The 16,786-nt window shown below is 37.1% G+C and overlaps 1 protein-coding gene across 1 annotated transcript in view; it reads left to right on the top strand.

Annotated features, from left to right (window-relative positions):
- The first annotated feature begins 2,344 nt into the window (after positions 1-2,344).
- Positions 2,345-16,786, top strand: part of cdh31 (cadherin 31) — a 20,005-nt gene continuing 5,563 nt past the window's right edge. The window contains exons 1-9 of the mRNA XM_014001876.1: positions 2,345-2,562; positions 3,934-4,045; positions 6,386-6,474; positions 7,541-7,720; positions 8,051-8,191; positions 8,465-8,620; positions 9,822-9,966; positions 12,069-12,241; positions 15,897-16,025. Of these exons, the coding sequence (XP_013857330.1) occupies positions 2,515-2,562; positions 3,934-4,045; positions 6,386-6,474; positions 7,541-7,720; positions 8,051-8,191; positions 8,465-8,620; positions 9,822-9,966; positions 12,069-12,241; positions 15,897-16,025 (1,173 nt within the window). The 5' untranslated portion in view covers positions 2,345-2,514. The remainder of the gene's footprint in view (positions 2,563-3,933; positions 4,046-6,385; positions 6,475-7,540; positions 7,721-8,050; positions 8,192-8,464; positions 8,621-9,821; positions 9,967-12,068; positions 12,242-15,896; positions 16,026-16,786) is intronic.

Genomic DNA, 16,786 nt, shown 5'->3' with positions numbered 1-16,786 from the left:
GGGTTAGGGTTAGGGTTAGGGTTAGGGTTAGGCTAGGGCTTTAAATTAAATGTTGCTGAACCGGCATGTTTCTCAGTGGATCTGCGCTCAAAAATGCAGCCTAGGTGGAGTAGTCAAACACAGATCCACTGATCCTTTAACACAGAGCATCTTCAGAAGACAAGCTGATAAAATAAATGTTAAAAATCTATATTGTTCGATACAAGTGTGTATCGAACCTAAAGCACTGTTCGATACGGTTCGATACGGGTACATGAATTGTTGCACCCCTATTGCTTACTTACTTACCTACTTACTTACTTTTGCTTTTAGAAATCAGGTTGTTTGATTAACATAGTGAACAGTATATTATTTTGAAACAGAATACCAAAAGTTTACCTCATACCTGCTAACATCTGCTGACCTCAATCAGGAACACCTGTTCATGTTAACGAGCAGCTGTGGAATGAAGCAGTTCTAGTGGGATGGGGTCTGGGGGTATACTCCCCCAGAAAAGTTTGTAAAATTTGAAGAGCATTTTTCTAAATTGCTGGGATTGATAAAACAACATAAATCAGTATTTTATGAAGGTAAAACACTGAAAACCAGACATTAACCTGAACTTTATTTGAGATCAGAACTGAAACTTTCATTATAATTATTTTGTTTTCTATTTAACATAATTTCTACKATTGGGTGCACCTGAATATAGGCTGATCCAACTAAAAAAATAAATGAATAAAAAATTGTACATACAATGTCTATTAGCTGCAGGTGTTCACATTTTACCATGAAATATTTCTACAGAACGATGTTACACAGGCGCTGTCAATCTCAACGCACCACCGACACTGTGTTTGTCAATTAATTAAAGCAGGGCGGAAAAATGGATTTGACTTACGCAGAATGTAATGGAAATTATGTCAAAGAAATGACTGGGAAATGTATGAGGTTAGTAAAAAAGTTACACTCAGACTATAATTATTTTTCACTTTTTTCATTGGGGGAACAAAACATGAAGCGACGCTGACTGTAAAAGTGATTCATGCAAGAATCCCACAGCTCAGAAAGCTGCCTGTTTATCGAAGGACACATTTTGCTCAAATTCAAAGATTGAATTTCAGAAGACTACCAGACTGCTCCACTCCTGCGCATAAACTCCAAGACGTAAAAATATATACATTATATGTAATACATAATGCATAAATTAGCCACATCATTGTTTAAGCTGCACTGTTCAAAGTTTGTGAAAAAAGTAGCAGTTTATAGTCCAGAAATTACAGTAAACACTAAGCACAAAAATATCCTCTGCACCATATAACACCTTATGTAGAAACCCACAGAAAAAAATTACCTTTATAAACATGAGTACCCAGTGATTCTACAGACTAAATCAACTATACTCTGAGAAAAGGTTACATTTTCTTTTTCATCCCCCATTTTTGGCGCACCCTAGATGTATGGTGCCCTTAGCATTTAGCTGCCTATGCCATTATCTGGCCCTGGCTGAGAGGAACCTGCTCCAATGAAACTGAAATTGATGAAACTCAGAAAGTAATCACCAGAACAACATCTACAACTCCTTAACGTTTGAAGTCGTAACTGATTTAGCGTGGCTGCCACAACTGAACAACATTAGAGCATACAGACATAGCCCCGACTCAGACAGTTTTTATAAAAATCCAGCTATCAGTGATATCAAATTGCACAAGATCTTTGTGGTGGGTGATGCAGATGCATTCTTGCAGGGAATGTTGAGCTACTTTAGTACTATCCGGTCATTATTCAGCCTTTTCTTGATGACAATTTGTTATTTTTTTGGAACAAAAACTTGCAACAATGACACTAGATTTTGACTAGATGTAAAGAAAAAAATTCTGACAGCAAAACATCTTTTTTTTTAACCTTAAACTCAATTTTAATTTCCCAGCAGCTACTGTGAGCAGTCTCGCCATTTAAATGATTTGGGATGAAAAAAAAAAAAAAAAGAGGAACATGAAACTTCAGCTGCTTCCACTGTTGGTGATCTCTTTAAAGTGGTTTCACACGGTTGAAATCCGTTTCTGTTCACACTGACACTAATTTAGATTCATACACACAGAAGGGATGATCACTCTGAAGGAAAAATAGACTCTTAAAGTGTTGCAGTTCCAAGAGCGCTCCGGGAAAGAGATTTAAAAAGGAAAATGAGGTTCTCATGCCAAACTTGGCTCACTGCTGATTAATAACACCGCTGACTGTTTATTTTCATGATGTGAGTTTAACAGAAACTCACAGCCTGTGTCTGTTCAGGTGTGCTCCGTGTCTGTGACCATATCGGGAACCCGGAAGAGGCGCACCTGTGAGCTGACGTCATCAGCTGAAAGTACCTGCTGGAACTCGCCATTCGCATTCAGACACTGAAACTGTCGGCAGGGAGAGGGAGAGGAAGGACTATAAGACAAAAGGACTCGCAGAGGAGTACTTTTGGTGACTTTTATTATAGGTTTTGTGTTTTTAACTTTGAGAGGAGGACTGACACGAGGCTGTACACAAATGGGGACCGCCTGGCTCGCGGTTTGGACGGTTTTGGTCATTTTACAGGTGAGACTTCCTTGTTTCCTCGTTGAGTGTTGAACTTTTCAAACAAAACACATCCGACGCTTTTCAAAATGTCTCCACGCTTAAATAGAGCAGCTTACTGGTACTTGAATAGCTTATTTATTAGAAATATCGTATTTAATGATAAAAAAAACAAAACAAAAAACTCTTTATCTTCGAGCAATAAAGAGTCTCATGTCAATAAACACACACTTTCATTACTCAGGGTGAATTAATTAGCTCAAATATGAATGTTTGTGAGTTAGGTTTGGGAAATAAAAGCGAAACTGAGTTTAACGTGATGTCCGTGAAAGCAGCGCACCCAGGTGGATCTAATGGTTTCGTTGGGCTCGAGCCTCGCCCTGCTTCTGTCGGAGCACCGGGAACTGACGGCAGGTTGATTTTTAACTCTGAGTTGGAACAGGTTCATAGTGTCTAGTTTTAACCATTATATTTTATCATGAAGCATCTCTAACTCATGTAAATAACTTGATTTATTTTGACTTTATTCTCTGTTTTTATAGTAATAAATAGGTTAACTATTTTTGTATAGGGGTAAATAAATGCTGGTACGAAATTTCGTAACTTAAACATTTAAAACACTTGAACAAACCATTATGGAAGAGCTCCAAAAATGATTTACCATATCCAGAGGCTCATGGTAAAATAAACTAAAAAATAAAGGTCGACTCTCAGGGTAAAGTTCAAGTTTCATGTGAATATTTTGTGTAATGATTTTGTGTATGCCTCTAAACTACAACAACACCAAGTTTTAGCACAATGATTGTAAAATGGACTGAGTTAAAAATTATAACTCAACTAACTTGACAATAGAAAACAATTAAGGTCATTTGGTTGTTGTGGACACCTTGATGTATATCAAATGATTATTACCAGTTTAACAGTTTAATTAAAATACATTTAGTGCTTCATGAGATGTTTTTCTAATGGACTTCAAATACTTAATTGTTGAATTTTAGACAAAGATCTTGCGCAATCTGTGTTGATCAGTCTGAGCTACAGCCAGAGCAAATTCTGGGTCAATATCTGCAAAATAGTGTTAAATATTTTTTAATGTGAGGTGATAAGTATTGGTCAATTAAACAGCATGCCTCCATTTTAAACTGTGCCAAGTGGTATTATTATTATTATTGTTATTGTTATTATTATTGTTATTATTATATGAAGAAGATAAGTTTGTCTGCATTGTAATAGTAAAAGACTGCATTGTAATGGACTTTGTAGATACTTGCATACAACATCTGCTTTTCAAAGAGTAGCTGGTTTTCCTAAATAACATTACAAATGAATGCTCAGCTATTGTAGACAATAAAACCCAAGTTTCATTAATCCTTTTTCCTTCCTCTTTTTAAGGCTTCGTCTCTGCTGGCAGCAGAGGAATCATGTGTTTCTGGATTTAAGTCGGATGTGTTGTTGTTCGAAGTGAGGAGCAGGCACCTGAGGCAGGGCACGAGACTGGGCAGAGGTATGAGGAAGCCATGTAACTGTTGTCTCACTTCCTCTGTAACACACACGTATTGTTCAAAGGCATTGTGATGTTCATTGGCTTTGTTAAATGTAGCTTTTTATATGGAAAGGATCTGATCATTTGCAGTCAAAGTGCTGCTTTTGTTTCAGGTTAACAGGTTTTCAAATCAGCCTGAAACTGCTTCAGGTCTCAGCTTGCACTCGACTCCACTCCCCCTCCTGATCCTCTGAACTGTGGGCCCAAAAATGTCCCCAAGCCTGTTCTGCAGGCTTGACTTTACAAAAGGAGGAAGACGCTCAAAACAAAAGTGGCAGCAGTTGGATTAGGGTCATAATTTGTGTATTTTCATAGTTCTTTCCTTTTTAAAAAATTTTAGTTGTTGTTTGTTGGTATATGTTAGCTTTCTTTTTTTAATTTTAATAATTCAGAAGTGTCTTTTGTGATCAATTAGATGGACTTAAAATTAAATGACAAGCATTATAAAGTGAACTTATACTGTATGTAACAATACTGAGATTGATCAGGGTGATGATACCTTTTTTTAGTACTTGCATCCAAATAAAATAAGCTTTTATATTCCTATAAATCTTTGTAGAAATTTGAAGGTACCTATGATAAACTCTTGAAACTGACTGGCAGAACATTCTGCATTAAATGGAGATGGACTGATAGTGGTTTAAAATATTTTCTATATTTTGCAAGTGTTTTTATAACTTTGAACTCCACATTTATAGATTTTCATTGAGAGGTTGTGGCATCTCCTACCATTATCTCATTTTCTTAGATAATGATGCAAGCAATTAGTATATGTATACACAGGGGTTATACAATGAAACTGAAACACCTGTCATTTTAGTGTGGGAGGTTTCATGGCTAAACTGGACCAGCCTGGTGTCCAATCTTCATTAATTGCACATTGCACCAGTAAGAGCAGAGCGTGAAGGTTCAATTATCAGGGTAAGAGCACAGTTTTGCTCAAAATACTGCAATGCACACAACATTATGGGTGACATACCAAAGAGGACAAAAAGTTGGTGCACGTCTTGCTGGTGCATCTGTGACCAAGACAGCAAGTCTTAGTGATGTATCAAGAGCCACAGTATCCAGGGTAATGTCAGCATACCACCAAGAAGGACCAACCACATCCAACAGGATTAACTGTGGACGCAAGAGGAAGCTGTCTGAAATGGATGTTATGGTCTGAAACCAGGTGTTTCATTGTCTAACCCCTGTAGATTTGTTGCTTCTGGTCAAGCTGAAAAAGGTCTAATGCAGGTCACTGGCTGAACAGTCATGTTTAAAGCCCAATCTAAGTGTCTGGTTGCAAGTGTAACATGATTCATTTGAGCCTGGTCATGACTGAACTTGTACTGATACTTCAAAATAACGCTGCATTCACTGCAGTTTATAGTTAAGAGCCTTATTTGGTTTCTTTTCAAAATTAGTTCTACTTCAACTGTATTGTCTTATTGAAAGGTTACGAGTTTAAAAACAAAACATGAATATTTTCAGCTATTTTTAAAAAGTCCTTCAGTTTCTTTTTAATTTTGTCATCTTATTTTGCAGCTWGTTGCCATTATGTTATAGTCTTTATAAAAGGGTTTAAATTTAGGCTGTTCTTAAAATTGCCAGTAACCGTGTTTCCATCAGTGTTTTTAATGTGCATTTTGAAGTATCGCATCAGAAAAGGTGAATGGAAAAGGCATGTTTCAAAAAAACTTACTCTAATTCGCATCAAAGTTGATACGCTTGCTTGAGGTGGTTTTTGTTTTGTTTTTTTGAAAACGAGTTAATGCGCAAAAGGAGAGATGAAAATGCATTTCTCGAATCAGTTCTGACATGGTGAACATTTACCTCACATGTTGATCAGCTGTTCTCGCTGTCTGTCCGAAACCGGTACCAGTACCAGAGCAACTGCAGCCGCGACTGCAGCTGGACCCTCCTCCCGCTATCAGCGTATTCTCAGTTAATCCCATAACGTGAAAAGAATTGCATTTCTTTCTCTACGTCTCCAGACGGCATGTAACATCGCCAGAACTAGTTGACAGAATACCTGTACCGCTAATTACAACTTTCCCGATAGCAACACATTCCTGATAATGTCTCCCCATTTTCCTGAGATGCGACTTTTACTTCCTGTTTACTACACGCATGCATCTGACGTAACTGATCCGCTTCAAGCCAGTTGATGGAAACACGTCTGATTTGCATTTTTTCATTTTTTCCTTTTTGAGAAATTTAAAAACTTCACTCAAAATTAGAATTGGATGGAAACACGGCCAGTAACTCTTATGTGTAACATTTGTAATGGCTAATTGTTTTTTTGTTTATTTTCAGTGGGGTTTTCTGACTGCACAGACCGCACAAGGTTTCTTTTCAGTACTGATGACAGCCGCTTCATGGTGCAGACGGACGGCATATTAATTGTGAGTGACAGACATCATCCTGTGCACTTTGTTTTAATAATTTCAAATAATAAAATAACTAATAAATAATAAAAAATAAATAAACTAATAAATTCAAATAATTTCAATAACTAGTTACATATTAAACACATAAATGCTAAAACAACTTGCTCATTTGTAGGAAAATATCTGTATAGAAATGAATCATTTCAGTGTTCAGAACAAGAGTAGTGATGGCTGAGTTTTTTTCCCCTTTTAACTACAGCCCTCACAATCTGAAACAATAACTGCTTTTTTACATTAAAACATATAAAGACTTGTTTAATGTATGTCTTAAAGCCTCAAAATATTTGGCAGAAGCTTGATTAATGAGAAACGCCTGACTGCCAAATAGCCTCGAAACAAGATAAGAGTTTTACAGAAAAACTAAATTTTCAACTCGATTCAGTGTGACTATTTTATAAAACCAGAATCAAAAACACCATATGCGATTTGTGATATGCTGCGCTACATTTGTAACTTTTTTTTTTATTATTGGTAGCTGTTTGTAAATGTTTTAGAACATCCTCAATAAGCAGCACTCTAACCTCACCATGGCAGCTACATCTAATCAACAGAAGATAAACCTCATCAGCTTCTCGTATTACTGTTCTTTTTATAGAGTTTACCTTCAGCTTCGACTTTATGACCAAGGATTTAGGACAAGGCTTTTTCAGCAATGTTACTGCATTTTTATCATGAATGCAATAGATTTTTATATGTAGTAACTAAACAGTGACTCTTGTACAATTGATTCATGTTTATTTGAAGAGGTGAAAATTAATTGTAAACTTTGCTGTAAAATAATTGGTGGACAATATAAATGTATCAGTAGTTTAGCATAAGGTTTTAAAAAGCAGATATTTAAACTTTGTAGCATTTTGGAAATACTGTTAATAGTTGTTTTTATTTATTTTATTTTATTTTTTTCTGTCTGCAAAGCAAATTGCCCCTTGGGAACAACAAATTGTATCTAATCTAATCCAGTGCTAGCATTTTGTAAACCCAGACTTGTTGCTAACTTTAGGTTGTTCTTCTCTTCCTGCAGGTAAAGAGACCAGTTACTCTTCATGAGGGACACCGGGACTTCTTCATCCACTCATGGGACTCACAGGGTCATAAAATGACTGTTCCTGTCATGGTGCTGCATCGTGAGYGTCACCATAACCATCACCATGAAGCTCACAAACATCACAACCAGCAGCACAATCTGACCATGAACACTGAGGTGGGTTTACAAATGATACAAATATAAGAAAGAGAGAATGAAAATCACAAAGAGTCTTGTTTCTTTGTAAGGTCTATCATGTTGTTGTGTTCTGTAAGACACTGCCCCCCTGTGGTTATGCTTAAAAATACATTAACTGCCTCATTTAGCTTTTTATGGCTGTTTTTGCTGTACAGCAGCTCTTATTCTTCATAAAACTATGAGTCAATATTTAAAGCTAAAATAGAATTTGACAAAAGTTTGACAAGTACAAGCAGAAAATCAAGCTGATGTTTTGTGGAAAACTAAGACCGTCTCTGATGGTTGGTCTCTTTCTGATCTCTAACTTAGAGTTCAGAAGATTCACAGGTGCCCATCTTGACTTTTGGCAAGTCAACTGAAGGGTTGAAAAGGAGGAAGAGGGCCTGGATCATTCCTCCCCTCAGTGTTTCTGAGAACCACAGAGGACCCTATCCCCTGAAAATCGCTCAGGTAAGAGGAAGAGATTGATGCTGAATTTTCATTTAGTTGAGTTGTGTTCACAGGTGTGTGTGTGTGTGTGCGTGTGTTATTTTTTTAAGTTAATGACAATAAAATGGATCTTTTGGTTTGGAATGTGTTCAGTCACACAAAAAAAATTTAATCAGGCAGCTCTGTTTTCATTCTTTTGGCAGTTTAATGCTTTATAACCAACTTTCTTTCTCTTTGCCTGTGGTTAATATTTGTAATTTTTTCCCCCTTTTTAATTTTTGGTGTTTTGTTTAGATCCGTTCTGATGAAGACAAAACAAAAAAGATCTATTACAGCATCACTGGTCCAGGAGCTGATCAGCCTCCTGTTAATCTTTTTACTATGAACAGAGATTATGGAAATCTCTATGTCACTCAAGTACTAGACAGAGAGAAACAAGCTGAATATAGGGTAAGCATGTTCTTTATTTACATACAGATGCTTTTGTCTTTTGGTGTTCATTTTTAATTACTGTAATGGTTACTGATAAAATCAGAAGATTGTAAATCCCTAAACAATCATGCTCCATATTGTATAATGAATTATGATAAAAAATATACTGTGATTGCAACAAATTGCGTTAAGAGCTGAAAAGATTGATGAAATAAAATTACTTTAACATCAGTGAGCTTAGTTAACAAGTATTTGGCTCATGTGGTCAAACATTGGTTTTGTATTTTTACAGAATTCAAACCCCTTTAAACTACTGATGTTATTGGGCCTAATACTTTTTCATTAGCCTATCTCATCACTTGATAGTACAACTCCTTCACCTATGAACGGTGAAAGAGGAGCTGACATGGGTGGATGTCAGTAGGATGAGCTGAAGATGTGATCTACAGATGACAAATTTTGCTGCATTGGTTTATAGAAATGTAAGAAAATACGTGTTCAATAAGGGCTGGTCAGATAAAAACACCAGTGTTAAATAAAATGATCTGTGATAAGAAATAAATGCCATACAACACCAGAATTCCGGAGTGAGGTTTATTGCCACCAGAATGACAACCGAAACCACACTGGCTCAGAAACAGGAAGTCACTTTTTATATACAGTCCAGTATCTTCCAGTATCTTCAATGCCTGAGTTCGCCCCCTGCTGGCCTACAGCTGAATCACAGGCATTTGGACAGACAAACCTCAATCTAATGTTAACACAGCTTTTAATTATGTGTTGTTAATAATTCGGACATGCATCTACCCTATTTCAATTAACACATTGTAAGAAATATAACAAACATTATAAATGTATTATAAAATAGGAAACCCTAATACTCTGGTATTGTATGTAATCAGTACTAAGCCATAATAACTAWAAATTTCTTCAGAAATATGGTTCAAACAATCCTATGAGGTCAAGGGATTATATATTTGTTTATAAATGTTCTATGTATATTATTAATTCTTATTATTCTTATTAAAACTTTCTATTTGGTGTTTATCTCTACTTTGTCTTTGCCTTACAAGTAGGGTTGTGACAATCATTGTTTGATATTTAATTATGACCTGATTATGGCTGTATTACCTACGATTAAGAAACATGATTGTTTGCTTAAGTGTTATGAAACTGAACTTCATTTCTTTATTTCACCTTTGTACCTATTTTTTAATAGCTTCAAGCACATGCTGTGGTAGATGGTTCAGGAGATGCTGAAAAACCTATGGAAATTATAGTGAATGTAATTGACCAAAATGACAACAAACCTATTTTTGAGAAGTCCTCCTACATTGCTGAAGTTCCTGAGGCCTCCAAAAAAGGTAAAGTTGGTGAAATGGCTTTTTTTTTACTTGTATATGTATATGAGGATGTAAATTACAATAAGAGAAAAAAGTATTTCTGGCAAACACTGTTTTAAAGGGGCAATATAGAGCTGGGCGGCATGACCTCAAATTCATATCGCGGTATAAATTGGATCCCTTCACGGTAACTGCAGTTAGAATGAATGACCTACGGAAGCGCTCCGTCCTGCAGCGAGGATGTTTAAGTCTCTGACTGAAGGAGCTGCTCAGCCCCACCACGGTTTCATGCGGAGGGTGGTGGGGGTTGTCCATGATGGCTGTGAGCTTTGCTAATTGATAGCTAATTGACTAATTTTCCTTCAAGTAAAATTAGTCATTTAGACATAAAAAATTCAATGTTGCCTAAAATGTTAAAGTGTGACAGGACCTTAAGGGGCTTAAGCTGCACATAGTCCTGTCATAATCCAATTTCAGATAACTGGAAGTGTGGTGAAGCCAAATAAATGTAACATCTGCCTGCCATACAATGAGCTTCTGCCTGCTACTTATTGGCTGCTGCTCTGCTGCGCTCTCATCTTCATTATCTTCATCATCAGAGCAGAAGCTGACTTTAGGCTACATTAGCAAGATGGATTTATGACTGAATGAACATCCACGTCTTTTTTATCACATCTGTGGGTAACAATACAAACAAATTTTTTCTCCGACAACTTGGGTGTGAAAAAACTACGGTTGTTAAAGCTTCGTTCTGCCAGACGAGCAGCGAGAGGAGGGAGGAAATGATCCCGCATCCCGCGACACGACGTAACTTTTCTACAGCGGCAGGGGGGAATTTTGAAGATTTATTCTTTCTATACGCATTTTAAAACACTATTTTCTTCATTATATTTCAAACTCCTCCTGCTCAGTTGTCTCTGCACTCGCAGCCCTGTTGACACAGGTGTGATGACGTAACTGACGATATGACTGCAGAGTGTAAATTTCTACTGTAGGCCAACTTCATACAGTTTCTATCATCTACCGCTTATACCGCGCAGCCCTAGGACAATATCATGTAAAATTAACTGTTTTATATCATGTTATGTTATACTCTCATAAAAAACATGCCCAAAGCCTTGCTTTGACTCATTCATGCATGTTTGAGAAATCCTGCAGCGTTTTTAGGCAGCCTTGCTGAGGAGCAAAACGACAGGTGGGGACCAGAAATGCCTCCCCTGGGATGTGTCTTTAAGCCAAACTTCCTCATGGCAGAGCGCCCCCCCCCCCCAAAAAAAAAAAAAGTGGTTGGATTTTCTTAAAGAGACAGAGACCTACTTCAAGGCGTTTAGAAACAGTCAAGATGAGAAGTACATTGTTTTGGGGATTTTTACAAATATATAGCTCTTTCATAAGCTGAAAATGTGACAGTTTATTTTAGTATAAAATTGAAATATAGGCTTGGAAAGCACATAATATCGCCCCTTAAATACATCTTTACAATGGGGGAAATCTACAGTCTCTTCAGATTGTTGGAGCAGAAAGGCAAATCCCTTGGTTTTTGTTGTTAAATGATGACATTTGAGTTTATGAGCAAAAGATGAGTGAGACAAAATTTACAATTATTCAGCTTGGAGGAGGGTTGATGGATTCATAACCAGACCCGAGGTTACTGAGGTAGCTTGGAAAGCTGTGGGCCTGCAGGGCTCTGGGGTAAATAAAATCAGCTGATTTCCTCAAGTTTATGGATGTCTCTGCAAGTATTGGATTGTGGGTTTGTTGTTATGGGCCATTCCATCCCCATACAAGCGGTGCAAGAGTTTTGCATTGCCAACAGTAAGTCGGACCCCTTCAGGGTTGGAGTTAGACACTGCAACGGCTGCCTGTTTTCCCAGGTTCTGTTCATAACTTTACAGACAGAATGTCTCAGTGCAGCCAGGGGGCTAAGGCGGTTTGGTTCAGCAACCTCAGGAATCCATCTGTGTCTGTGTGTTGTAGTCCTCAGAAGAGTTGGAAGAAGTGGCTGCTTCTCTGCTCAGGCTGCTTCCTTGTGATCTGACTTCTGAACAAATGGAAGATGGATAGATGGGTGGATCAATGTAAAATTTCTTCTCTAAACTTGCAACTTTTTTTCTCCTTGACAGGTGCTGATGTGATTCAAGTCGTGGCAACAGATGCTGATGAACCCAACACGGACAACTCTGATATCCGCTACCGTATTAAGAGCCAGAGCCCTGAGAGACCTGACAAAAACATGTTTTCTATTAACCCTGTCACTGGAGTCATCATGGTGAATGATCCACGGCTGGACCGAGAGGTGAGTTGTGACAAAGAGTTACCTAATGAACTTTCAAAGAAAGTTATTAAAATGTACACATATCTCGGTTCTCAACAAAACTAGCAGTGGATTTGTAATCCATCATGACCAAATGACAAAGAATATCTTAATTTTCTGAACAAGCAGTTGTTATTTAATTTATTTTCACACCCAGGACATATCTCTCACAGTTCTTCTGGCCTGTGCTGGATAGGTGTGAAAGTAGGGAATGGAGTTGGAAAGTGTTGCATGGGATGTTTGGTCCCACTCATAATTGACATGACTCCTATTAGGGGTGTCCCGATCCATTATTGATGTTGGATTATCGGTCCGATATCAGCCAAAAAATGAGTATCAGATTTTATCGGCCTGCATAAAAAATCTCTGATAAAAGTGCTCCGATATAAGCAGTCCAACCCAGCAGTCCACTGACTCCACTCCAGCTTCTCTATTCAGCAGCGCTTGGATCCAGCATGCAGAGCCCACATGATCACAACAATATACTGCGCTAACAAGTTGGCAAGAAGTAGGAGCGATGTCGGCAGAACTTTCTATTTTCATCAAAAACGGAGTAGAAGCTAAGTGCAAAGTTGTCACGCTCAAGTTTTCCATGGGGACACAGAACCGTGAACGTTTTAAAATGGAGAGACAACTTCGCTCTGCTCTCCACTCTGGCAGCAGCTTTGCGGTTCGGCCTCGGTCCAAAAGTGTCTCCATGTTTCCAACCAAGCAGAACCTCTTCTCACTCCAGTGGTTCTAAACATGTAGAATTAGTACAGCATGCTTACGAATTCGATATCGGCAAAATGCTGCCCGTGGATTAGCTCTGGGATTGATGGACAGAAGAAAGGAGAGCGCAGCTTTTCTTTTGGAATACAAGCGCGACGTGATGAGAGCAGTGATAAAAAACTGCTCCCTGCAAGAGAGAGAGGCTAATCTCCACATGATGCTCAGAAAATGCAGCAGTAAGAAAAGTAGCTATCAATTTAATTCACTGACTAATTCTTACTACTTATTTTTTGCTGTTGTTATTAGAGTGATGTTTAATCTGTTTACATACTTGTTTTAGTGAAGATTAAGTGCAATGATCATGTTGTTTTGGGCACAGTCAGTTAAATTAGCTGTGGACTTATAACTTTGTACAGAAAATATGTGGGGTTTTGTTTTGTCCCCATATTCAGTTATTCCCACCATAAAGCAGCACCAGGCTGACGGTTAAAAAAATAAAAATAAAAAAAATACTTTAGTGATTTTGAATTGCTATTTTACACTTTAAAAATTTTTTATGTTTTATTTTCAGGGTATTGTAATTTTATTTATTAAATTGTAGAATGTTCTTCAGTTTAAAAAGTATGTGATCTATTGGTTAAAAACAAATAGGTCAATTTTTCTCATACCTGCTCTTTTTCACTGTTTGACTTGATCAAGACTTTTCCAAGATTTCACACTACAAAATAGGTCAAAGTGTGTGATTCATACTGATATGGTATCTGGTCTATTAAAATGCCCTAAATTACTGTGTCTCTAAGACGGAGAGCATTCTGAGTATCGGTTGATCTGATTGGTTTATGTAACCTCTTGAATAGCCAATGACGTTCACATTCTACATTGTTCTTAAGGATAATGGCTGCAGAAACGTGGATGCTGTCATATTTACTGGTGGTATTGAAGAATACTGGGCGCGAGTTCATGAAAACTAAGTTCTTTAGTGCCTGTGATACAAGTTTTGTTGTATAAATCTGTATGTTTTTATATTAAGTTAATAATGAGAGAAGAATGTTGAATTCAGTTAATGTTAAGCTAAGAGCAGTTTGTGGTCATGGAGTGCCCCCTTGTGGCCGAATGAAGAATTTTTCTTTATTTGATTCTGTACACTTTGAGTAAAGTTTATTCTTTTTCTTATTTGTAGACCACACCCATATGTATATTCAGCATCACCAGCAAGTGAAGAAATAGAGTTAAAGGGAATCATGTGTGTTCAGTCATCTCTAACCAGATGCCCATGGTGGCTATAAATTACAAAGAACCCTCAAATCTTCACTACAGGGTCAATATCTGTATCTGCCAATTCTTAAAGTTGCAATATCGTATTGTATCGGAAGTGAAAAAGTTGTATCGGGACACCCCTAACTCCTATGGTATAATCACTCTGAATGTAGTCATGTGACCTATGGTAAAGAAGACAACTTATAAAGCTGTAAAAATGGATGTTGTGAAGTAGACGTTTGATTAAGCATTTTTGCCATGTCAGCCAGCATGGGGGCAAAATGGTTTTCTAAAGAATCTTACATCAGTTTTGAGAAAAATGCACAATTAATACAATAACAGTACAATAAATTTGTGCTAGCATATAACATACATTAGAAACATACGAACATTAGAGTTGCTGCAGTACGTGTTTTATTGCAGTCATCAGTACATGGTAGAACTTAATTACATTTAGTGTGAACTAAGAGTGTACATTTCACATGACACAACTAAGTGTTGTGTAGAACCGGTCGTATAATCCACGGCTCTAGAATGTGACTAATTTAGTCGCAAATGCGACCTGATTTTTTAATATAGTGTGCCTTAAAAAATATTTCCGGTAGCAGTGGTGTGCCTAGTCATTCGAGGAAGTGGGGGGAGTGCAGTCGTCCGCTGAAACAAAAAGTCTCCATGTCCCATAATAAAGCTATTTCGCAGTACGAACACAGCGCTCCACTTTACACACGCACACTTGTTCCTTATGGGGACGTAGACCTTCCAATTGTCCCCTCCCATGAAGCAAAAACATGCGCACACAGTGAATTAAGTTTTTTTTTTCTCAAACCAGATTCGGAAAAACTTTTTTTTTTCTTAACTGTGGAAATCGTGGATGGTTGCTTGCTCTGAAGTCTCAGTAGTAAAGTCCATCTTGCAGTTGGGTTCTGCTCTAACACAGCAACAGATCACTCCAGCAGCATGAGGAAGCTCACCTGTATGGCAGGCTCCTTTGACAGATAATTTGCTTTGCCACAGTTACATTCCAGGTTCTGAAAATGGTTTTATGACTACACATCTTAGTTTTTTTAAGTAAGAGATAAATAAAATTCAACTAATACAAATTAAATTGCAGACTTTTTTCATGTTATGTTGTTTTTATTCTTTTAAAAAGCTTTTTTTCATTTAATAAATATTAGTAATATATCTGCTGTTAATCATTATTCTCTGTTCATCATTCTGAAGGCCAAACTACAGGAGTTTTCCATCTGAGGGGCAGGTGTAGTCTAGAAGACGTTTAGCCTTGAAATGTTTAAGATGTTCATAAAATGTTCAAACCTTAAACATTTGCACTTAGAATTTAGAATTTCTTTCATTTTATGCTATCTTTGTTTATCTTGAGATGTTTAAGTTAAAATTTCAGGTCATAGAATGACTTAAAATACATTTCAGTAAGTTATATGTCCACGATTCTGGTTCAAATACAGACCTTTATTTTTGCTAGATCATATTTGTAGTGTAAAATGGATATAAAAATGTATTAGTTTGTTTGCCATCCATTAAAATCTCACTAACAGTTCTGAAGATTTAAATCTGCAATGATGTTACAATAAATGTAAAAACGCCTAAAAAATCTCACATATCTTGGTAACATTACTACTTCTTTATGATGTAACTTGTTTTCTTCCAACAGATTGATCCTCAGTATGAACTGATCGTTACTGTAGCAGACCTTCAGGGTGAAGGTTTGAGTGGGGAAACAAAAGTAATAATCAAGGTGATAGACAGCAACGACCATGCTCCAGTCTTCACAGAGATGTCTGTAAGTATAACAAACATAACGGCATTGTTTAACTTATCTGTATCAGTACTTGGGATGAGATTTATAGGTTGGTCCGGTACAGCAGGGAAAAAAAACAACAAAAAGCAAAGGCTAGGTTTTTGTTGTAAGAATAAAAGGACAATAACTCTGCCAGAAGCAGAGAAAGAGAAGCACATCATACATGTGAGAAGACTCAAAGGTAGCAGGTCATGTTCAGCACGGTAGGATTTGTCAACATCTAATTTTGCTATTTAGAAAAAAATGTCATCTTTTTCAATAATCCAAGCTATAAATGATGTGCTGCAACCTATGTGTCAAAGTTTTAAAATCTCCAGATATCATCTTTGGTTTAAAAATATTTTAATTTGATAGAAACATGATGCAACATTTGAAAAAAGACCTCATTGTAAAAGTGCTAAATAAATGTGAGCATTCAGTCATGTCGACTTTTTAGTTCCTATATTGAAATGTAGCACTTTGTCCCTTAAAGCAGTGGTTCCCAAACCTTTTCTGATGGGCCCCCCTTTGGTTTATAAAAATAATTTCATGCCCCACCACACACACACACACACACACACGTTTGTTTCTCGACCCCGTGGGGACCTTCCATTGACTTCCATTCATTTTTTAGACTTTATATCCTAACCCTGACTATATACTCTAAAAATTAACCTCACAGCTACTTACCTGACCCTAAAACTCACCTAAACCTTGGTCCTAAACCTAACCCCCTACCCGTAACTTATATATGGGCTCGTGGG

Source organism: Austrofundulus limnaeus, unplaced genomic scaffold (genome assembly GCF_001266775.1).
Source record: "Austrofundulus limnaeus strain Quisiro unplaced genomic scaffold, Austrofundulus_limnaeus-1.0 Scaffold0, whole genome shotgun sequence".
NCBI classification, from domain to species: Eukaryota; Metazoa; Chordata; class Actinopteri; order Cyprinodontiformes; family Rivulidae; genus Austrofundulus; species Austrofundulus limnaeus.
The sequence above is the reverse complement of the archived record's forward strand: the minus strand, read 5'-3'. Positions and strand labels throughout refer to the sequence as shown.